The following is a 24,736-nucleotide window of genomic DNA, read 5'->3' on the forward strand; positions in this document are numbered from 1 at the left end:
CATGCTCCGGAGCTCCCGGTCTCAGTCTGGTTCCAGTGAGCGCACCGGAGCTCCGTTTCAGTCTGGTGGCGCGCGCTCCCCAGCTCACGGTCTCATTCTGCTCTCTCGCGGGTCAAGGTCTGCGAGTCCACCCGCTCTCCGGTGCAGGTGGCTACCGCTTCCCGGTGCCCGAACGCGGCGGCTCCCTCCACCTTCCGTTTATCTTCTGATATCTGTGCACGGTTTCATGGCTCCCTGCTTCGTACCTCAATACTCAGTGCTGGAGATGTTCATTTGTAGAGATCCAGATGCATCTTCTTGCATCTCAGGCTGGTTCCATGGTTGTTTAGGCTGGTCTTGTACCTTTCCAGCTCGACTCGGGGGACTGGCTAAGAAAAACTGGGTAATATAGACATTTTAACAATATTTGTTCTTCCAATCCTTGAGCATGAAATGTTTTTCCATTTCATTGTGTCCTCTTCAATTTCTTTCATCAGTGTTTCGTAGTTTTCAGAGTAGAGATCTTTACCTCTTTGGTTAGGTTTATTCCTAGGTATCTTATGGTTTTCGGTGCAGTTGTAAATGGGATTGATTCCTTGATTTCTCTTTCTGCTGCTTCATTATTGGTGTGTAGATATGCAACGGTTTTCTGTATGTTGATTTTGTATCCTTTGACTCTACTGAACTTATTTATCTAGCACTTTTTCGTGGAGTCCTTTGGGTTTTCTAGAGTATCATGTCATCTGCAAAGAGTGAAAGTTTGAATTTTTTGCTGATTTGGATGACTTTTTATTTCTTTGTGTTGTCTGATTGTTGTGGCCAGGACTCCCAGTACTAAATTAAATAACAGTGATGAGAGTGGACATACCTGTCTTGTTCCTGGTGGTAGAGGAAAGTTCTCAGTTTTTCCCCATTGAGGATGATATTAGCTGTGGGTTTTTCATGTATGACCTTTGATTTTGAGGTATGTTCCTTCTAATCCTACTTTGTTGGGGGTTTTTATCATGAATAGATATTGTAATTTGTCAAATGCTTTTTACACATATCTTGAAATGATCATATTATTTTTAACCTTTCTTTTATTAATGTTATATATCTTGTTGATTGATTTATGAATATTGAACCAACCTTGCAACCCAGAAATAAATCCCACTGGGTTGTGGTGAGAGATTTTTTTTTTTTAAGATTTCATTTTTAAGTAATCTTTGTATCCAATGTGGGGCTTAAACTTACAACCCTGAAATCGAGGGTCACATGCTCTAACAATTGAGCATGCCAGGCACCCGTAATTTTTTAAAATCTGTTGTGGATTCATTTTACTAGTAATTTAGTGAGAATTTTTGCATCTCTGTTTATCTGCAGTATTGGCCTGTAGTTCTCTTTTTAGTGGTGTTTTTATCTGTTTTGGTATCAAGGTAATGCTGGCCCTAATAAAATGAATTTTGAAGTTTTCCTTCCTTTTCTGATTTTTGGAATAGTTTGAGAAGCATATGTATTAACTCTTCTTTAACTATTTATTAGAATTTGCCTGTGAAGCCATCTGGTCCTGGACTTTGGGTTGTTGGGAGTTTTTTGATTACTGATTCAATTTCATTGTTGGTAATTGGTCTGTTCAAGTTTTCTATTTCTTCTTGTTTCAGTTTTTGTAACTATATGTCTCTAGGAACTTATCCATTTCTTCCAGATTCTCCAATTTGTTGGCATAGTTTTTCATAATATTCTGTTATAGTTTATATTTCTGTGGTGTTGGTTGTTACTTCTCCTCTGTCATTTGTGATTTTTTTTTAACTTGGGTCCTTTCTCTTCTCTTTTTGATAAGTCTGACTAGAGGTTTATCAATTTTAATTTTTTTTCAAGGAAGCAGCTCCTGGTTTCATTGATCTGTTCTATTATTTTGTTGTTGTTGTTGTTTAGTTTCTATATCTTTTATTTCAAAGCAGTGAGCAAATTAGTAAAAGTTGCTTTTTTTAACTAATAAATAACTCCTGAAAATTTTAATCATATTTATTTTCATAACTGAGGCTTTTTAAAAACTGCTTTTAATGAGTCATAATCTTAGTTTGAAAATATAAGGTAGTGTTAGTAATCTTAAAGAGTTTAATTTGTTTTTTGTGATAATTTGCCATCTTGTTTCTTCAGCCTGGCAGCAGATATAATTGCCTCTGATTTCTTACTGGTAACTTCTAAAATGGACCAATAAGGAAGTAGAAATGAAGGTATAAAATTAACAGTCCTCACATTTCTTTGGTCTTTAGTAAGGTAACAAAAAGGTGCTTGGGTATTAAAAGTAGTTCCCTTAGATCAAATTGCCTTTCATTATGTTGCTTATCTCGTACATCACAAACTTCTTAAAGTCATGACCATGTCATCTATTTTAAAAGTTTTCTTTCCTACAGTAGTATGTATGATAGTGTGGTTTACTAAATGAATGAAAATGAGCAACCATTAACCAAGAGTGTAATTTATAGAGATAAGTATATCTTTATAAAATTAAAATTCATGGACATATATATGTGCTAATGTGTATAGCAAGAATGTCTTGAAATATGAATTTTACTTTTTTAAAAAAATTCCTCTGTTAGGTTTTTCTTGTTCGAAAGAAGACTGGTCCTGATGCTGGGCAGCTCTATGCAATGAAGGTGTTAAAAAAAGCTTCTTTAAAAGGTAGAAAATTACAAAGCTTATTAAAATAGAATTTGATAAAGCTTGTTTTAAGAAATATGCTGTGTATTGCTTGTATATATTGAGTAGACTCAGTTTCCTTTAAACATTAGTAAGTGTTATGGTTTTCTAGCCTGTAAGTGATATTTCTAGGTTTGATATTGGCATATGCTCTAATTTAGTGAGACTGTACCCTGGTAAAAATTTAATCCTATAAAAAGTGACACATTTTATTTAATATAAAGTGAACTTATTTTAGTAAGCTATATTCTTTTAAGATTCTTTTTTTTTCCTGTTCCATCTGTGTTGGTTTTGCATATTGAAAAAGCACAACCACCTGGATACACTTACATACACCATCTTCTAGGCTGTGATAGCAATAACACTGTGCTCAGTTTTAATCGGTAAACTCATTTGAACAATTGGAGACCAATATATAATAAATACATATTAGCCAAATACCTATTTATGTCACTTTAATCCATCTAGATCTAAACTAAATTTGTTGGCTTTCTGAGAATATGGTAATTACTGTCTAGGAATATATAGATTGCAAATTTAAACACTTATAAAGTTATATTTTCATATTTTTGTTTGCTGAATTATTGATGGGATCGCTACTGAAATTTTATATAGAACAGTAATATATTCTACCCTTCTATAATTTTTAGTTCGAGACAGAGTTCGAACAAAGATGGAAAGGGATATACTGGTGGAAGTAAATCATCCATTTATTGTCAAATTACACTATGGTATGTAATTTCTTTTTAATTTATGGAATTAGAGAATTAAGATTTCCTTTCCAACAGTAATATAACAGGAAATAAATACTTTAAAATAATTTAATACATTCAACTATGTATCTGAATCTTTTATCTGAAAAAAGAATAAGAATCGATATCCAATTTTGAATTGTATTTTCTGTATCTGTTGGTTAATTTGTCTAAGGTAATAAGATAGTATCTTCTGATTACTTGTCTGGTGGTATTTCTTTACTCTGCTAGGCTGTGCCTTTAATGATCTCAGGCTATAAACTGTGATAATTTATTCAAAGCATCTGATGTTTGGATGTGTTTCTCTTACATGTTCATAATGAGCATATTAATTTATTTCCTAGCTCTGTTGAAGAGGAAAATGTAGTTACATTAGTCCATTTGAGTTATTCTTTCTTATACTTTGGGGAAGAGGGATACCAGTAAGAAGCAGTAAATATAATGAAAGAACATGAGTTTGGAGTCAGACAGTTCCAAGTTTGAATCATGGCTCCATTGATAATTTAATGCATACATGAGATTGTGAAGTTTGGCTTTCCTGGAGAATTCAAAGGTATATACATCATTAAATCACTGATATATTCTGTGATGTCACTTTGAGCTTTTAAGATTTAAAAAAGTAGCAGCTATTGATTTTATTCTTAGGAAATTTTGAAAAATAATACATTAAAATAAGTACTAAATTATTTTTATAAAAAAAATCTTTAGAAAATTTCCACCCGTTATTCTTTCACTCCCTGTTACCCTAAATGGAAAGTAGTAGTATCTAAAGTCCCACTTCCTTGAATCAATAGGATAACATTACATTAATCAGTAAATACCAGTTGTGTGCAAAACACTTTATTGAATGCAGTAGGCTCTAGAGGTGAAACAATCTCTGACTCAGAAAACTTATCTATTGGAACACAGACATGTAAACAAATTAATTGTACAAATCAAAATGGAGTAAGTGCCATAAGAGAGACATAAATAAAGAACAATGAGATCTCAAAAGTAGTAGCAAGTAATTCTTACGGAGAAGAGCGTAAGGAAGCTATGGAATGTGAAAAGAGAGAAATCCTTAAGAGAGGAAAGCTTGATGGAGGAGGTATTTTTGCTGAGCTTAAAAGAATTAGTAGATTCTCAGTCGGTAGGGAGGTGGAGTTCAGGCAGTTTGCAGTAGAACACGATGCTCCATAAATCAGGACAATGATGGCAGTAGAAGTTTCTGTGTAAAACCACATGTAAAGTTGATTATGTTCTAGGAAGGAACTTACAGCTATTTCAGCACTAAATTCGATTTTGAGATAATGTTATCCAATAACATTGGACCATGTGAATAAATGCTTAATTCCTTTATAGTGTTTAATGATAAAACTCTAAACATATATATTAATTAAAAATTATACTAAGGTTGTTAAGCCTTTAAGATTCTGTTAATGTTCTGTTACTACATTCTAATTTATAATTAGCATTTCAGACTGAAGGGAAGCTGTATTTAATACTGGATTTTCTCAGGGGAGGAGATGTCTTCACAAGATTATCCAAAGAGGTGAGTATCTGTAAATTTTTACTATATTTTATTGAAACAAAACTAAGAAAAATCATTTGTGTTCTGCTAATTAATTTTTTTCTATAGAAATTTTAAATAATTATTCTGTTTGCTTCACTGCATAGTATTTAGTTGATGTGTCAGTTAATGGCATTTTCTGTCTGCTTGTCATTTAGATCATCTCAGTGTGCTACTCATTATTTCTTTAGGCACAAGGTCAATATAAATAACTGGATGAAATAGATAGGGGCAAGCCTAGGATTTTGGCTACTCAAGCTACCAAAATGCCTCTGGGAGTAGTGTTCAATTTATTCTAAAACAGCTTTATGAAGGTATAATTGACATACAATGAGTTGCACATATTAGAGTGAAAACTTCGATAAAATTTGATATTTGTATATACCTGTGAAACCGTCATCACAATCAAGATAATAAGCTTATCTGTCATCCCCAACCATTTTCTTGTGCCCCTTTGTAATGCCTCCCTTCCACCCTGCCCCTACTGAATCTGCTTTCTGTCATTGTTTGGTTTACATTTTCTAAGACTTTATATAAACGGAATCATATAGTGTCTATTCTTTTTTGTCTGGCTTGTTTAACTCAGAATAATTATTTTGAGATTTAGCCATGGTGTTGTATGTATCAGTGGTTCATTCACTTTCATTGATGAATAGTATTCTGCTGTATGGATATACTACCATTTGTTTATGCATTAACTTATTGATGGATATTTGGGTTGTTCGCAGTTTTTGGATATTACTATAAAGCTGCTACAAACATTCATGCACAAGTGATTGTATGTACATATGTTTTCATTTTCATGGTTATGTTTTCATTTTTCATGATGAAATACCTAGGAGTATAATGACTGGGCTATTTGGTAGGTGTATGTTTTAACTTATTTTAAAGGCACTTATCAAATTGTTTTCTAAGGTAGGATTATAATTTTTACATTCCCACCAGCAGTGTATGAGAGTTTCAGTTGCTCCACATCCTTGCCAACCCTTAATATGGTCACTGGTCTTGTTTTGATTTTGGACATAAGTGTGTAGTGGCACCTTATTGTGGTTTTGAATTGCATAGTCCTAATGACTAATGATGTTGAGCATCTTCTCATGCACTTATTTTGGCATCTATTTATCTTCTTTGATAAACTGTCTTTTTAAATATTTGGCTCATTTTTCTTTAAGTTGTGTGTGTTCTGAGTTTTGAGAGTATATATTTTGGATGGTAAGTCCTTTATAATATGTGGTGTTTACAAATATTTTCTTCTGTTCTGTGGTTTGTCTTTTCATTCTCTTTAATACTGTTTTTCAAAAGCAGAGCTTCTTAATTTTGATGAATTCCAGCTTATAATTTCTTTCTTTTATGAATTTGGTGTCCTATTTAAAGAATATTCGCCTAATCTCAGGTCACATAGATTTTTCTATGTCTTCTAGACATTTAATAATTTTAGGTTTTACATTTAAGTTTATAATCCCATTTTGAGTTTATTTTAGTGTATGGTGAAAGGTATGTGTTGAGGTTGAAGTCCTTTTCTTTCTTCCTTTTTTTTTTTTTTTTTTTGCGTATACATATCCCATCATGATTCTAGCATCATGATTAAAAGTCTGTACTTTCTTCACTGAATCACCTTGCATTTTTGTTGAGAATCAATTGACCATATATATGAAGGTCTATTTCTGGACATTCTATTTTGTTGTTTGGTCTATTTGTTTATCTTTATTACACCACCACTTGATTTCTTAATTACTGTACCCTTATATGTACCCTTATAATATGTCTTAAAGTAAGTTAGTGTAAATCCTTGAGCTTTGCTCTTCTTTTTCAAAGTTTTTTTTGCCTCTTCTAGGTCCTTTGTATTTCCATATCAATTTTAAAATCAGCCTTCCACTTTCTACAAAAAAGCTTGCTGGGATTTTGACTGGGATTGCATTGACTCTATGGGTCAATTTGCAGTTAATTGACATTTTCACAATATTGAGTCTTCGATCCATGAATATGATTTTTTCTCCAGTTTTTGAGTCTCCTTTAATTTCTCTCAGCAATGTCTTGTCATTTTCAGTGTATAGGTCTTGAACATTATTTATCAGATTTATCTCTATTTCCTTTTTTAAAATGACATTGTAAATGGAATTGCTTTCTTATTAATTTTCAAGTTTGATGGAAATACTTTTTTTTTTTTTTGCCTATTGAACTTGCATCCCACAATTTAACTGAACTTACTTATTACACCTGATGGCTTTTTTTTTTTTTTTTGGTGGATTCCATAGACTTTTCTATTTATAGCCTACGAACAAGGAGTTTTTACTTTTTTTTCCTTTATGGACATCATTTACTTCTTTCATTTGTGTTTGTTGCACTGGGTTCACCCTCCAGTTCAGTGTTCTACATAATTGGTAAGAGCAGACAGTCTTGCCTTATTTCTGATCATAGGGGAAAAGCATCATTTTAGCATAGATTACAAAGTTCAGTATAGGTCTTTTTACATGTTCTTTATCAGGTTGTGAAAGTTCTCTTCTGTTACTAGTTTGTTGTATTTTTATCAGGTACGTACATTAGATTTTGTAATATTCTTTCAGTGCAATTATTGAAATATTATGTTTTTTCTTCTTTAATCATTTAATAGGTGAATTACATTGATTGTCAAATGTTGAAGCAGTCTTGTCTATGGATGAATCCCCCATGTAGACATGGTGTATTATCTTTTTTTGCATATTGACGGATGATATTTCCTAAATGTTTTTTCAGATTTTTTACATTTATTTTTATGAAAGATATTTAACTATAGAATTCTTGTATTTTTTATGTCTAGTTTTAATGCCAAAGCAATTCTGGTTTTATAGAATGAGTTGAGCAGTGTTTTCTCCTGTTCAGTTGTCTAGAAGAATTCATTGCAAAATTGTAATGCTAAGTGAAATAAGTCAAGCAGAGAAAGACAATTATCATATGGTTTCTCTCATCTATGGAACATAAGAACTAGGAAGATCGGTAGAAGAAGAAAGGGATAAAGAAAGGGGGGTAATCAGAAGGGGAAATGAAGCATGAGAGACTATGGACTCTGAGAAACAAACTGAGGGCTTCAGAGGGGAGGGGGATGGGGGAATGGGATACGCTGGTGATGGATAGTAAGGAGGGCATGTATTGCATGGTGCACTGGGTGTTATACGCAACTAATGAATCATGGAACTTTACATCAAAAACTAGGGATGTACTGTATGGTGACATAATATAATAAAAAATATTAAAAAAAGATTATCATTTCTTCTTGATAAATTGACCCCTTTATTATACTGTTTTACATACTAGCTGTACCAATTTACATTACTACCAACAGTTCACAAGTTTTCCATTTTCTCCACATCCTCCTCAACACTTATTATTTCTTGTCTTTTTGATGATAGCCTTTCTAACAGGTGTGAGGTAATAACTCATCATGGGTTTCATTTGTATTTCCCTGATGATTAGTGACATCTCTTTTGAAAATATGTCCATTCAGATCCTCTGCTCTCTTTTTTTTATTGAATTGTTTGATTGTTTTTGGTGATGAGTTGGCAGGAGTTCTTTATATATTTTGGATAGTAATACCTTATCAGATATGTGACTTGCAAGTGTTTTCTTTCCATTTAGTACATTGCCTTTTTATTTCATTGATGTTTTTCTTTGCTTTGCAGAGGCTTTTTAGTTTGATGTGGTCCCACTTGTTTTTGTTTTTGTTATCTTTGCTTTTGGAGTCAGTTAAAAAAAATCAAGACTAATGTCAAGGAGTTTACTTCCTAGTTTTCTTCCAGAAGTTTTATGGTTTCAGGTCCTGCATTTAACTGTTTAATCCATTTTGAGTTAATTTTTGTGTATGGTATAGGATAATAATCTAGTTTCATTCTTTTCATGTGGCTGTCCAGTTTTCCCAACTCCATTTATTAAAGAGACTATTTCCCCCCTTGTATTTATCTCCTTTGTCATAAAATAGTTGACCATATATGTGTGATTAATTTCTGGGCTTTTTATTCTGTTCTGTTGAGGTACATGTCTGTTTCTATGCCAATACCATACTGTTTTGATTAGTATAGCTTTGTAATATAGTTTCAAATCAGGGCGCTTGATAACTATAATTTTTATATTTTCTTTTTCAAGACTGCTTTGGCTATTTGGGGTCATTTATGATTCCAAACAGATTTTAGAATTGTTCATTCTATAATTTTTTGAATAATACCACTGGGATTTTGGTAGGGATTGCATTGAATTTTTGGTAATATGGACATTTTAACAATATTAATTCTTTCAGTCCATAAGTTTGGAATACTTTCCATTTACTTGTGTCTTCAGTTTTTTTTTTTTTCTTTCATCAGTGTTTTGTAGTTTTGAGTGTACAGGTTTTTCACTACTTTGGTTAAGTTTGTGTCTAGATATTTTATTCGTTTTTTATTCTAAATTTTCTTATTATTATGTTCAATTAGCCAACATATAATGCATCATTAGTTTTTGATGTTGTGTTCAACAATTTATTAGTTTTATATATACATATATACATTTACGTATAATGTAAATGGATAGTTATCTTAATTTATCTTTCTGATAGTTCATTATTAGTTTATAAAAATGCAACAGATTTTTCCATGTTGATTTTGTACTTTGCAAGGTTACTGACTTTGTCGATTAGTTCTAACACTTTTTTTAATGGAGCCTTCTATGTTTTCTATATACAAAATGATGGTATCTGCAAATAGTGACAGTTTTACTGCTTCTTCCCAATTTGGATGCCTTTTTATTTCTTTTTCTAGTCTAATTGTTCAGGCTAGGATTTCTAATACCTATGTGGAATAAAAGTGGAGATAGTGGACATCCTTATCTTGTTCCTGATCTTAGAAAGCTTTTTGCTGTTGACTTAATGTTAGCTGTGGACTTATTATGTTGAGGTATGTTCCCTATACACCAACATTTTTGAGAAGTTTTACCCAAATGGATGTTGAATTTTGTCAGATGCTCTTTATGTATCTAGTTACATGAGCATATAATTTTTATCTTTTATACTGTTAATGTGGTGTATCATGTTGTTTGATTTGTGGAAGTGGAATCATTTTTATATCCCAGTAATAAATCCCACTTGATCATGATACACAATAACTTTGATGTATTTTTGAATTTGTTTACTAATATTTTGTTGAGAATTTTTGTATCTATGTTTATCAGGGATATTTATGTTTTTCTTTTTCTTCCTTTTGATTTTTTAGTGTCCTTGTATGGTTTTATTACCAGGATAATGCTGACATCATGAAATGATTTTGGAAACTTTGCCTCCACTTCAATTTTTTGAAATAGTTCTAGGATAGGTATTATCTCTTCTTAAATGTTTCGTAGAATTAACCTGTAAAGGTGTCTGGCTTTTGTTTGTTGAGATTTTTTTTTTATAAAAGATACAATTTTATTTATACTACTTGGTTAGTTCATATTTTCTCTTTCTTCTTCATTTAGGCTTCAATTATGATAGGATTCCAGGAATTCACCATTTCTTCTAGGTAGTCCAATCTCTTGGCTTTTAATTATTCATAGCAGCCTCATAATGTACCATATTTCTGTGTTAACAGTTGTAATATCTCCTTCATTTCCTTTTTTTGTTTTTGTTTTATTTCTGTTCTTGCATTTTTTAAATTTTATTGTATTTAAATTCAATTAACATGTAGTATATCATTAGTTTCAGAGGTAGAGGTCAGTAATTCATCAGTTGCACGTAACACTGAGTGCTACCTGTATCACCTGCCCTCCTTAATGCCCATCACCCAGTTACCCATCCCCCCACCCATATGCCCTCCAGCAACCCTCAGTTTGTTTCCTATAATTAAGAGGCTCTTATGCTTTGTCTCCCTCTCTGATTTCATCTTATTTTATTTTTCCTTCCCTTCCACTATTACCCTCTGTTTTGTTTCATAAATTCCACATATGAGTGAAATTATATGAAAATTTTCTTTCTCTGATTGATTTATTTTGCTTATCATAATACTTCTCTAGTTCCATCCATGTATCTTGCCAAATGGCAAGATTTCATTTTTTGATGGCTGAATAATACTCTGTTGTATATATGTACCATATCTTCTTTATCCATTCATCTGTTGAGGGACATCTGAGCTCTTTCCATAGTTGGATATTGTGGACATTGCTGCTATAAACACTGGGGTGTGGGTGCTCCTTTGGATCACCACATTTGTATCCTTTCAGTAAATACCCAGTAGTGCAATCGCTGGGTCATACAGTAGCTCAATTTTTAATTATTTGAGGAACCTCCATACTGGTTTGCAGAGTGGCTGTGCTAGCTGCATTTCCACCAACAGTGTAAGAGGGTACCTCTTTCTCCACATCCTCGCCAACATCGGTTGTTTCCTGACTTGTTAATTTTAGCCATTCTGACCAGTGTGAGGTGGTATCTCATTGTGGTTTTGATTTGTATTTCCCTGAAACTATGCGATGTGGAGCATTTTTTCATGTGTGTATTGGACATGTGTATGTCTTCTTTGGAGAAATGTCTGTTCATGTCTTCTGCCCATTTCTTGACAGGATTATTTGTTTTTTGGGTGTTGAGTTTGACAAGTTCTTTTACATCTTAGATACTAGCCCATTATTTGATGAGATATTTCAAATATCTTCTCCCATTCTGTATGTTGTCTTTTAGTTTTGTTGACTGTTTCCTTTGCTGTGCAAAAGCTTTTTATCTTGATGAAGTCCCAAAATTCATTTTTGCTTTTGTTTCCCTTGTCTTTGGAGATGTGTCTAGCAAGAAGTTGTTGTGGCAGAGGTCAAAGAGATTGCTGCCTGTGTTCTCCTCTAGGATCTTGATGGATTCCTATATCACATTTAGGTTTTTCATCCATTTTGAGTTTAGTTTTGTTTATGGTATAAGATAATGGTCCAGTTTCATTCTTCTATGTGTGGCTGTCCAATTTTCCCAACACCATTTGTTGAAGAGACTGTCTTTTTTCTATTGGATATTTTTTCCTGCTTTGTCAAAGATTAGTTAACCATAGAGTTGAAGGTCCATTTCTGGGTTCTCTATTCTGTTCAATTTCTATGTGTCTGTTTATGTTCCACTACCATACTGCCTTGATGACTACAGCTTTGTAATATAGTTTGATGTATGGCATTGTGATGCCCCCAGCTTTGGTTTTCTTTTTCAACAATCCCCTGGCAATTCGGGGTCTTTTCTGGTTCCACACAAATTTTAGGATTTTTTGTTCCAGCTCTGTGAAAAATGTAGATGGTATTTTTTATTTAAATTCAATTAGCCAACATATAGTATATCATTATTTTCAGATGTAGTGTTCAATAAATCATCAGTTGCATATAATACCCAGGCTTATCACATCACATTCCTTCTTTAATGCCTATCACCCAGTTTGTCGATGGTTATTTTGATAGGGATTGCATTGAATGTGTAGATTGCTCTGGGTAGCATAGACATTTAAAAATATTTATTCTTCCAATCCATTAGCATGGAGTGTTTTTATAGTTCTTTGTGTTTTCCTCAATTTCTTTCATAAGTTTTCTATATTTTTCAGAGTATGGGTTCCTTACCTCTTTGGTTAGCTTTATTCCTGGTTTCTTATGGTGTTTGGTGCAGTTGCAAATAGGATCAATTCCTTTTCTTTTTCTTTTGTCTTGTTAGTGTATAGAAGTCCAACTAATTTCCGTGCATTGATTTTGTATCCTACCCCTTTTCTGAATCCCTGGATGAGATCTAGCAATTTTTAGGGTGACTCTTGAGTGTTCCATATAGAGTATCATGTTATCTGTGAAGAGTGACATTTTGACTTTCTCTTTGCCACTATGGGTGGTTTTATTTCTTTTTGTTGTCTGATTGCTGAGGATAGGACTTCTGGTACTATGTTGAACTACAGTGGTGAGAGTGGACATCATTGTCGTGTTCCTGCCCTTAGGGGAAGGTCTCAGTTTTTCCCTGTTGAGATTGATATTTACTGTGGGCTTTTCGTAGATGGCTTTTATGATATTGAGGTATGTTCCCTCTATCCCCACACTGTGGAGAGTTTTAATCAAGAAAGGATGCTGTATTTCACCAAATGCCATTTGTGCATCAATTGAGAGGATCATATAACTCTTGTCCTTTCTTTTATTAATGTGATTTATCATGTTGATTGATTTATGAATGTTGAATGTGAATGTGTATAAATAAACCCCAAATTTCTTTTTGATAAGTCTTGCTAGGGGTTTATCAATCTTATTAATTCTTTAAAATAACCAGCTCCTAGTTTCATTGCTCTGTTCTACTGTTCTCATTGATGACTCAAATGATCAATCAAATCTCATGGATTTCTGCTCTAATCTTTATTGTTTATGTTCTCTGGCTTGGTTTAGGCTTTGTTTGCTGTGCTTTTTTCAGGTCCTTTAGATGTAACAGTAGCTTGTATATTTGAGACCTTTCTTGTGTCTTAAGAAAGGCCTGTATTGCTTTATACTTCCCTCTTAGGACCACCTTTGCTGCATCCCAAAGGTTTTGAACTCTTGTGTTTTCATTTTAATTTGCTTCCACGAATTTTTTAAATTCTTCTTTAATTTCCTTGTTGATTTATTCATTGTTTAGTTGTTGCTTTTAACCTCCATGTTTTTGTGATTCTTCCAAATTTTCCCTCTGACTGAGTTCAAGTTTTAAAGCATTGTGGTCTGAAAATATGCAGGGAATAATCCCAGACCTTTGGTACTAGTTGAGTACTGATTTGTGACCAAGTATGTGATCTATTCTGGAGAATGTTCCATGTGCAATTGCGAAGAATGTGTATTCTGTTATTTTAGGACAAGATGCTCTGAATATATCTATGACGTCCATCTGGTCCAGTGTGTTATTCAAAACCCTCGTTTCCTTATTGGTCTTCTGCTTAGATGATCTGTGTTGTTGTGAGTGGGGTGTTAAAGTCCCCTAATATTATTGTATTATTATCAATGTGTTTCTTTAATTTTGTTATTAATTGATTTATATAATTGGCTGCTCCTATGTTAAGGGCATAAATATTCATATTTGTCAGAGTTTCATGGATTAAACCTTTAATTATTATATAGCATCCCTCTTCATCTCTTAATACAGTCTTTGGTTTAAAATCTAATTTGTCTGATATAAGGATTGCTACCCTAGCTTTCTTTTGATGTCCATCAGTATGAGAAATGGTTCTCCACCCCCTCACTTTCGATCTGGAGGTGTTTTTAGGTCTAAAATGAGTCTCTTGTAGGCAGCATATTGATGAGTCTTCCTTTTTTATCCCATCTGATACACTGTGTCTTTTGATTGGCACATTTAGTCCATTTATATTCAGAGTAATTATTGAAAGATATGAATTTATTGCTATTTTATTACCTGTAAAGTCACTGTTTCTATAGATTGTCTCTGTTCCTTTCTGGTCTTTGCTAATTTTGGGCTCTCTCTTAACTCAAAGGATCCCCTCTAATATTTCTTACAATGCTGGTTTAGTGATCACAAATTCATTTAGTTTTTGTTTGTCCTGAAAGCTCCTTATCTCTCCATCCATTCTGAATGATAGCCTTGCTGGATAAAGTATTCTTGCCTGCATATTTTTCTCACGTAGCACGTTGAATATATCTTGCCAGTCCTTTCTGGCCTGCCAGGTCTCTGTGGACATGTCTGCTTCCCTTATATGTCTACCCTTGTAGGTTAAGGACATCTTGTCTCGAGCTGGGTTCAGGATTTTCTCTTTATCTCTGAAATTTGCAAACTTCACTATTATATGTCAGAGATTATATGTTTCCTTGTTTTTATTGATTTTGATGGGGATTCTCTGTGCCCCCTGAACTTGAATGCTTGTTTCCTTCCCCAGATTAGGGATGTGGTCAGCTATAATTTGTTCAAGTAAACTTTCTGTCCCTCTCTCTTTTTCCTCATTTTCTGGTACCCCTGTTATTCAATATTATTGTGCTTTATGGAATCACTGATTTCTCAAAGTCTCCTCTCATGATCAAGTCATTGTTTTTCTCTCTTTCTCTCAGCTTCCTTACTTCTTCATTTTGCCTTCTGTATCACTGACTCTCTCTTCTGCCTCATTTGACCTAGCAATTAGAGCCTCCATTTTTGACTGCATCTCAGTAATGGCATTTTTAATTTCAGCCTGATTAGATTTTTGTTCTTTTATTTCTGCGGTAAGGTATTCTCTAGTGTCTTTTATGCTTTTTTAAAGCTCAGCTAGTATCTTTATAATCATTGTTTTGCTTTCTATTTCTGACATCTTATATTCATATTGATTAAATCTGTGGCAGAGAGTACTACCTCTGGTTCTTTTGCTGTGAATTTCTCCTCCGAGTCATTTTGTCCACAAAATATAGGAGGAAAGAGAGAGAAGGAAAAAAAAGAAAAAGAAAAGAAAAAGAAAAACAGCAATGACAGCAGTAATAATATAAACAACAACAAGAATATCTTCAGGAAGTTATTCTGGTATATGCTGTATACACTCTACTGTTGTGTTTTGCCTGCTCTTTCCCACTGGTCCTTCCTCTACAGAGTTTATCCTTGCTTGTAATAGGGAGTGTTTGGTCCTTTACACAAGCTGACTTACCCTCCTAAAGATGCTCCTGACAGGTCAGTGGGGAGGGGTTTATTGTAGGGGACTTCAGCCTCCACTAGAGGCACTGTGTTTCTCTCTGCTGGTGGGTGAGAGGTGGGCGGGGTGGTGGAAGAGGTAGATAGAATAAGACATCACCTCTCCCTCTTGTCCCTAGGGAGTGGAACTCCTGGTATCTACTGCTCAGGAGGCCCTCTTAGAAAAGCCATCAATCTCCTGTGACCTGGACTCTCCTCAGTCCCTTACCCTAACCTGTTTCTGGGTTGTTGGCATAACCAGAGCCACAGATCTCCTGTATTTTATCTCTGGCCAGTGGCTTGTTTTAAATGGCCTGGTGATGTGCATGCCCACTCCTATCCCCTAGCTGGTAGGCTCAGGGCATACCCACCTGAAAAGCCTTCACACAGTGCGTGTGCAGAGGCTTGAGTTTATTGTAATGCTCAGTGAAAGCATGTTATCAGTTGTCTACACTTAAACTACTCTCTTTGTCACATAAAAGCCATTGCAGAGCTTGAATCTATTGTGGCAGCCAGCAAAAAGTGGCAGCCAGGTTATCCACGTTCTGCTCCAGTCTCTGTGGTCTGCTTAGTCAGTCCTAGAAAAGCAGGTGTTTGGCATGCACACAGAGATTTGAGCCTGTGTGCTCATATCACAAAATTAAGAGCCTGTGTGCTCACACCCTCTGCACTCCCCTCTGACACCACCGCTGAGCTCCACTCAGTGGCTCCCCAGCTGTCCCTTTTTCTCTGGAGTGGACAAATATGCTCCTCCAAATGCCCTTCAGGAAGGGGAGCAAGCTCTCCCTGAGCAACCCAGGGATCCACTCTCCATGGCTTTTTGTGTGGTTACAAGCCATTGCAATCTTTCCAACTTTCTCCCTCTTCCTGACTTTGCTCCATGAACTGCATTTCCTCCCCTTTCCAGCCGCGTGGCTTCCCAATCCCCCAGTTCAGGTCTCTGAACCTCATCTCTACTAAATTCTCTCACTCCAAGTGTGTAGATTGTTTCTGTACCCCTCAGATTCTCTTCGTAGTTGTTCAAAATAGTTGAAGGTTGATCTAGTTGTATTCAAAGGATGAAGCAAGTTCAGAGTCCCCCTACTACTCTGCCGTCTTGGAACTCCCCTCTCTCCTTCATTTCTGATTTTATTTGAGCCATTTTTCTTTATTTTTTTGGTGAGTCTAGATAATATTGTGTCAATTTGGGGTACCTGGGTGGCTCAGTCAGTTAAGCCTCTGCCTTTGGCTCAGGTCATGATCCCAGGGTCCTGGGATCGAGCCCCGCATCAGGCTTCCTGCTCACTGGGGAGCCTCCTTCTCCCTCTCCTGCTCTCCCTGCTAGTGTGCTGTCTCTCCTTCTCTCTCTCTCTCTCTCTCTCTCTCTCTCTTTCTTTCTCTCTCTGTCCAATAAATAAAATCTTTAAAAATTTTTTTTTAAAAAGTGTCAATTTGTTTTATCCTGTCATTGCAAATGGCAGGATTTCGTTCTTTCTTATGGCTGAATAATATTCCATTGTACAAATATATACCACATCTTCTTTATCCACTCATCTATTGATGGACACTGGGGCTGATTGAATAATTTTACTATTGTAAGCAATGCTGTGTGCATAGGGGTGCAGCCTCCCTTTGAATTAGTGGGGTGATTTTTTGGTTTTGTTTTTTTGTGTAAAGAACCAGACCAGTGCTGCGATTACTGGATCATAGGATATTTCTATTTTTAACTTTTTGAGGAGCCTCCATAATGTTTTCAAAGTGGCTCCACCAGTTCATATTCCTACCAACAGTACATGAGGTTTCCTTTTTCTCCACATCCTCACCAACACTTGTGGTTTCTTGTTTTTAATTTTAGCCATTCTGACAGGAGTGACATGATATCTCATTGTAGTTTTGATTACATTTCCCTGATGTTGAGTGATGTTGAACATATTTTCATGTGTCTATTGGCCATTTGTATGTCTTTTCTGGAGAAATGTCTGTTCACGTATTCTGCCTATTTTTTAAATTGGATTATTTGTTTTGGGGTTGAGTTGTGTTGAGTTGTATCAGTTCTTTTTGATAAGTTGTTATTGAAATTCCAGTTAGTTAACATACAATGTAATATTAAAGGATACAATATAGTGATTCAACACTTCTATACAATACCCCATACTCATCAAGATATGTGCCCTCCTTAATCCCCATAAACTATTTAACCCATTCTTCCAGCCACCTTCCCTCTGGTAACCATCAGTTCTCTAGAGTTATGAGTCTGTTTCTTGGATTGCCTCTCTCTCTCTCTCTTTTCCCTTTGCTTGTTGCTTTTGTTTCTTATTTCCACATATGAGTGAAATCGTACAGTATTTGTCTTTCTCTGACTTATTTTGCTTAGCATAATATTCTCTAGCTCTATCCACCTCATTACAAATGGCAAGATTTCATTCTTTTTTATGGCTGAGCTATTTCCTTCATATATATATACCACATCGTCTTTATGCATTCATCAGTCGATGAACGCTTGGGCTATCTCCATAATTGGGTTATTGTAGGTAATGCTTGTATAAACATCAGGATGTATGTATTCCTTTGAATGAGTATTTTTTTTAAAATTTTATTTATTTATTTGACAGAGACAGGCAGTGAGAGAGGGAACACAAGCAGGGGGAGTGGGAGAGGAAGAAGCAGCCTGATGTGGGGCTCAGTCCCAGAACGCTGGGATCACGCCCTGAGCCGAAGGCAGACCCTTAAGGACTGCGCCACCCAGGCGCCCCCCTTTGAATGAGTGTTTTTATATGCGTTGGGTAAATACCCAGTATTGTAATTGCTGGATCATAGGGTAGTTCTATTTTTAACTTTTGAGAAACCTCCACACTGTTTTATAGAGGGATATTAATTCTTTGTATATTTTTGATACTAGCCCTTTATAAGGTACATCATTTGCAAATATCCTCTCCCATTCCGTAGGTTGCCTTTAGTTTTGTTGATCATTTACTTTGCTGTGTAGAAGCTTTTTATTCTGATGTACTCCCAATAGTTTTTGATCTTATTTCCCATGCCTCAGGAGACATATCTAGTAAAATTGTGCTACAGCTGTTCAGAAAAATTACTACCTTTACCCTCTTGTAGGATTTTTATGGTTTCAGGTCTCACATTTAGATCTTTAGTTCTTTTTGTGTTTATTTTTGTGTATGGTGTAAGAAAGGGTCTAGTTTCATTCTTTTGCACATAGTTGTCCATTTTTGCCAACAGCATTTGTTGAAGAGACTATCTTTTTCCCATTGCGTATTCTTTCCTCCATTGTCAAAGACTAATTGACTGTATAATTGTGGATTCATTTCAGGCTCCCTATTCTGTCTATTGATCTATGTGTCTATTTTTGTGCCAGAACCAAACTGTTTTGATTAGTACAGCTTCGTAATATAACTTGACATCTGGAATTGTGATACCTCTAGATTTTGTGTTGTTTTTTTTTTTTGTTTTGTTTTTTGTTTTCTTTGACTATTCAGAGTCTTTAGTGGTTCCATACAAATTTTAGGATTATTTCTTCTAGTTCTGTGAAACACACTGTTGGTATTTTGATAGGGATTGCATTAGATGTGTAGACTTCTTTGGGCAGTATAGAAATTTTAACAATATTTGTTCTTCCAATCCATGAGCATGGAATGTCTTTCCATTTCTTTTTGTCTTCTTCAATTTCTTTCATCAAAGTTTTATAATTTTCAGACTACAGGTCTTTTACCTCTTTAGTTGATTTCTAGATATTTTATTGTTTTAGGTGCAATTGTAAAATGCATTATTTTCTTAATTTCACTTTCTGCTGCTTCGTTATTATTGTATAGAAATGCAACACATTTCTTCACATGTATTATATAACCTGTGACTTTATTGAATTTGTTTATCGGTTCTAGTCATTTTCTGGTGGAGTCTTTCAGGTTTTCTACAAAGAGTATCATCTCAACTGCAAATACTGAAAGTTTTATGTCTTCCTTCTGATTTATATTCCTTTTATTTCTTTTTGTTGTCTGATTGCTGCGGCTAGGACTTCCAGTAATATACTGAGTACAAGTGGTAAGAGTGGACATGCTTTTCTTATTCCTGATTTTAGGGGAAAAGCTCTCAGTTTTTCCCCATTGAGTATTTGTTTGCTGTGAGTTTTACATATAAGCCCTTTATTATGTTGAGGTATGTTCCCTCTAGACCTCATATGTTAAAGGTTTTTATTATGAATGGATATTGCAATTTGTCAAATGCTTTTTCTAAATCTGTTGAAAGGATCATGCTGTTCTTAATTTTCTCTTATTAATGTGGTGTATCATGTTGATTGACTTTTAAATTGAACCATGCTTGCAGCCCAGGAATAAATACCACTCTATCATGGGGAATGATTTTTTTTTTAATGTACTGTTGGATTCGATTTGCTAGAATTTCTTTGAGAATTTTTGTATCCATGTTCATCAGTGCTATTGGCTTATAGTTCTCTTTTTTAGTGGAGTGTTTATCTGGTTTTGGTATCAGGGTAATGCTGGGCTCATAGAATGAATTTGTAAGTTTTCATTCCATTTCTATTTTTTGGAATATTTTGAGAAGAAAAGGTATTACGTTTTCTTTAGATGTTTGATAGAATTCACCTGTGTAGCCTTCTGGCCCTGGACTTTTTTTTTTGTTGGGAGATTTTTTGATTACTATTTAAATTAATTTCCCAGTTATCAGTCTGCTCAAGTTCTCTCTTTCTTCCTGTTTCAGTTTTGGTAGTTTATGTGTTTCCAGGAAGTTATCGTTTTCTTCCAGGTTGTCCAATTTGTTGGCATATAGGTTTTCATAATATTTTCTTTTAGTTGTATTTCTGTAGTATTATTTCTCCTCTCTCATTTGTGGTTTTATTCATCTCAGTCCTTCTCTTTTCTTTTTGATAAGTCTGGCTAGCGGTTTATCAATTTTATTATTTTTTTCAAGGAACCAGCTCCTGATTTCTGTTTTACTTATTTATTTTTTTTACTTGCTGTATCATTTATTTCTCTTCTTATCTCTCTTATTTCTCTTCTGCTGGCTTTAAGCTTTGTTTGTTCTTTTTCTAGCTCCTTTAGGTGAAAGGTCAGGTTGTTTATTTGAGACTTTTCTTGATTCTTCATATAGGCCTGTATTGCTATATATCTCCCTCCTTGGAGTGTTTTTGTTACATGTGAAATGTATTGTTTTGTGAAATGTACATGTAAAATGTTACATGTGATATGTATTGTATGTGTTTTCATTTTCATTTTTTTCCATATAATTTTAATTTCTTCTTTGATTTCCCAGTTGACCCATTCATTCTCTAATAAGATGGTTTTTTAACCTATATCTGTTTGTGGTCTTTCCAAAATTTCTTGTGGCTGACTTCAAGTTTCACAGTGTTGTGGTGAGAAAATATGCATGGTATGATCTCAATCTTTTTGTACTTTAGGGCTGACTTGTGACCCAGTAGGTGATGTATTCTGCAGAATGCTCCATTTGCACCTGAAGATAATGTGTATTCTGCTGCTTTAGGATGAAATGGTCTGAATATTTCTGTCAAGTCCCATCTAGCCCAGTGTGTCACTCAAAGCCGTTATTTCCTTGTTCATTTTCTGCTCAGAAGATCTGTCCATTGATGTAAGTGATGCCTTAATATGCCCTACTATTATTGTATTATTATCAATGAGTCCCTTTATGGTTGGTTGGTTGGTTGGTTGGTTTGGGGGGCAGCAAAGCAAGGTTTATTGAGTAATAGTAAAGCAAAGTTCATTGAGTGATAGTATAAAGCTCCTGAAGAGGGAGGGGACCCGATTGGGTTGCCCTTTTATGTTTGTTTTTAATAGTTTTATATATTTGGGTGCTCCCAAGTTGGGGGCATTAATATTTACAATTATTAGATCTTCATTTTGGATAGACCCCTTTATTATGATATAGTGCCCTTCTTCATATCTTGTTATAATCTTTGTTTTAAAGTCTAGATTTTCTGATGTAAGTATTACTAGTCTGCCTGTCTTTTGACCTCCATTTGCATGATAACATTTCTCCATCCCCTCACTTTCAATCTATAGGAGTTTTGAGGTTTATAATGAGTTTCTTGTAGGCAGCATATTGATGGATCTTCTTGTGTTTTTTTAATCCATTCTGACACCCTATGCCTTTTGATTAGAGTTTTAATCCATTTAAATTCATAGTAATTATTGATAGATATGTATTTAGTGCCATTTTATAACTTGTTTTCTCATTGTTTCTGAAGATTTTCTCTGTTCCATTCTTGTCTTTTCACCTTGGTCTTTCCCTACCATTCAAAGAGCCCCCTTTAATATTTCTTACAGGGCTGGTTTAGTGGTCACAGTGTCTTAGTTTTTGTCTAGGAAACCCTTTATCTCTCCCTCTATTCTTAGTGATAGCCTGAATGGATAGAGTATTCTTGGCTGCAGATTTTTCCCCACTCACGACTTTGAATATATCATGTCTCTCCCTTCTGGCTTGCCATGTTTCTGTTGAGAGATCTGCAGCTAGCCTTAGGGGTCTTTCCTTGTGAGTTGGGGACTGTTTTTGTCTTGCTGCTGTTAGGATTTTTTCCTTTATCACTATATTTTGCAAATATAATTACAGTATGTCTTGATATTGACCTGCTTTTGTTGATTTTTGTTGGGCGTTCTCTGTGCCTGCTGCATCTGGATATCTGTTTCTTTCCCCAGATTAGTGATGCTTTCAGCTATTATTTCATGAAATAAATTTTTTGTCCCCTTTTCTCTCTCTTCTTCTCCTGGGACTCCTGTGGTATAAATGTAATTATGTTTGATGGAGTCAGTGAGATCCCTGTCTCTACTTGTGTTCCATAATTCTTCTCTCTTTTGTTCAATTTGATAATTTTCCATTATTTTATCTTGTATATCACTAAAATGTTCCTCTGCTTCTTTAATGCTTGTTTTCATTGCATCCAGTCTGTTTCAAATCTCAGTTATTGCATTTTTTTCATTTCTGACTGTTTTGATTCTTTTATCTCTGCAGCAACGGCCTCCCTAATGTCTTACATTCTTTTCTCAAATCCAGCAAGTATCCTTAGAATTGTTGCTTTAAATTCTCCATCAGGCATGTTACTTATATCTGCTTCACTGAGATTTTTGACTGTGACCTTTTCTTGTTTCACTGAGATGAATTCCATCTTGGAATTTTTACTACATCTGTGTCTTCTATATGTTAGAAAAAGCTGTTATGTGTCCTGCTTCTGAGAGTAATGGCTTTATGCAGAAGAGATCATATAGTGTCCAGGGCCTGGTGCTTCAGGGAGTATCTCTGGTGTGTGCTACATGTACTCTCTTGCTGTGTTCTAGCACTCTGTCCTTCAGGCCCATCATTTGGAGAGGCTCTCCTTGTCTGCAGTGGGCAGTGTTTGGTCCTTGGCCAGAGTGTGGTGAGTTTTAACTAGGTGTGCTCTGGTCTGCTTGATAAATGAGTCCTGATGCTACTTCCACTAGAACTGAAGCCTTGCAGAACTCTCTGGTTGGGAGACATGCTATGGGCAGGGGTTTCTGCTAGTCTTCTGGGGAAGAGGCCCTCATCCCTGGGACTGTGGCTGACTTGACTCTGAGGGGCAGGATCAGCAAAGTTCAGGGGTGTGGTTCTTTGTTTAAGCAGGTTAGGCAGCCTGTGTTGCAGCTTTGTCACCCAAGGTGGTTCTGTGTTTATGCGTGGGGCAAGGGAGGCAAATGGCACCAGTCTGCATCTTTGTCCCCAAGGAGGGGTCTCTGTGCTTGCTTCTCTCAAGGGAAGCACCCTGAGAACAGTGGACGGTCTCCTCTCTCTGTGTCCCAGCCACCCCCCAGATCAGTGTCTTCATGTTGTCTGCCTCTGGACTGTGTGCCTGCTTTATCCCAACCAAGCCCTCAGATTTTCAAAACTCCAGGCTCTAGGCAGGTGGTATTGGCTGAGGCCTGCAAAGGTTCTCCCAAGGAGGGTCTTGCCCTGCTGTGACTGAGGGAGGATAGACATAGAAGGGTGGTAGTGCCAGAGTGTAGGGGCGTTGGTCCTGGAGCAGGCAGTCTAGGCAGCAAGCATAGGAGCCAAGCTGACTCTGTTAGGCGACTTTGCCTTTATGCTGAGAGGGAGGGGAAGAATTTGACCCCTGCTGGATCCTTGGTCCCTGGAGAGGCATCTCCCTGAACACTACCTATCAGAGACATGCTCCGAGATAAGCAAATAATCTCCCCACTCTGTGTCCCAGTAGTTCCTCAGATTGTTCCATCTGCCCCCAGTTGTTTGCCTGACTCCTTTACAGGTGTAGGGAAGCACCCTCAAGGCTGTATCTCAGCCAAGCCTGCAGACCTTTAAAACTCCAGTTTTCAAGCCTGCTGGTCCCCAAAACTCAAGAAAATCAACCCCTCTTGTTTTCCCAGCCAGTGGCTTTAAGGAAGTGTTCTCATTGTTCATTCCACTGTGTGCTCCTGTCTCCCCTTTCTCTTAGTTTCCCCCCTTTTCATAGTACTCACTTATAATTGTTTTTATTTCTGTGGTATTGGGTGTTATTTTTCCTCTTTCGTTGGTAATTTTGTTTATTTGGGGCCTCTCTCTCTCTCTCTTTTATGAGTCTGGTTAGAAGTTTACCAATTTTCTTGACCTTCTCAGGGAACCATCTCCTGATTTCATATCTGTTATATTGCCCTTTTTTTTAGTTTCTATATCATTTATTTCTGCTAAAATCTTTATTATTTCATTCCTTATGCTAGTGTTGGGTTTTGTTTGTTCTCTTTTTCTGGATGTTTTAGGTGTAAGGTTAGGTTGTTTATTTGAGATTTTTCTTGCTTCTTCTGGTAGGCCTGTATTGCTATTACCTTCACTTCTTTACCTGCTTTTGCTGCATCCCAAAGATTTTTGGATCATTGTTTTCATTTTCATTTGTTGCCATGTAATTTTTTAATCTTCTTGAATTTCTTGGTTGACCCATTCATCATTTAGTAGCATGTCATTTAACCTCCATGTTTTCATGAGACGTGTTTTGTGGCCTAATATGTGATCTACTCTGGAGAATATTCCATGTGTACTTGAAAAGAATGTGTAGTCTGCTGTTTTAGTGTGGAATATTCTGAATATATTTGTTATATCCATCTGAATCAGTGTGTCATTCAAAGCCACTGTTCCCTGGTTGGTTTTTTCCCTCTCTCTCTCTTTCTTTCCCTCTGTTTCTCTGTCTCTCTGTCTCTCTCTATGTCTCTCTGTCTCTCTCTCTGTCTCTCTCTCTCTCTCTCTCTCTCT

At 35.6% G+C, this 24,736-nt stretch overlaps 1 protein-coding gene across 1 annotated transcript in view; it reads left to right on the forward strand.

Annotated features, from left to right (window-relative positions):
* Nucleotides 1–24,736, forward strand: part of RPS6KA6 (ribosomal protein S6 kinase A6) — a 210,545-nt gene that overhangs the window by 102,943 nt on the left and 82,866 nt on the right. The window contains exons 4-6 of the mRNA XM_040630311.1: nt 2,562–2,643; nt 3,312–3,392; nt 4,865–4,944. Coding sequence (XP_040486245.1) covers nt 2,562–2,643; nt 3,312–3,392; nt 4,865–4,944 — 243 coding nt within the window. The remainder of the gene's footprint in view (nt 1–2,561; nt 2,644–3,311; nt 3,393–4,864; nt 4,945–24,736) is intronic.

Source organism: Ursus maritimus (genome assembly GCF_017311325.1).
Source record: "Ursus maritimus isolate PB19 chromosome X unlocalized genomic scaffold, ASM1731132v1 scaffold_X1, whole genome shotgun sequence".
Lineage (NCBI taxonomy): Eukaryota > Metazoa > Chordata > Mammalia > Carnivora > Ursidae > Ursus > Ursus maritimus.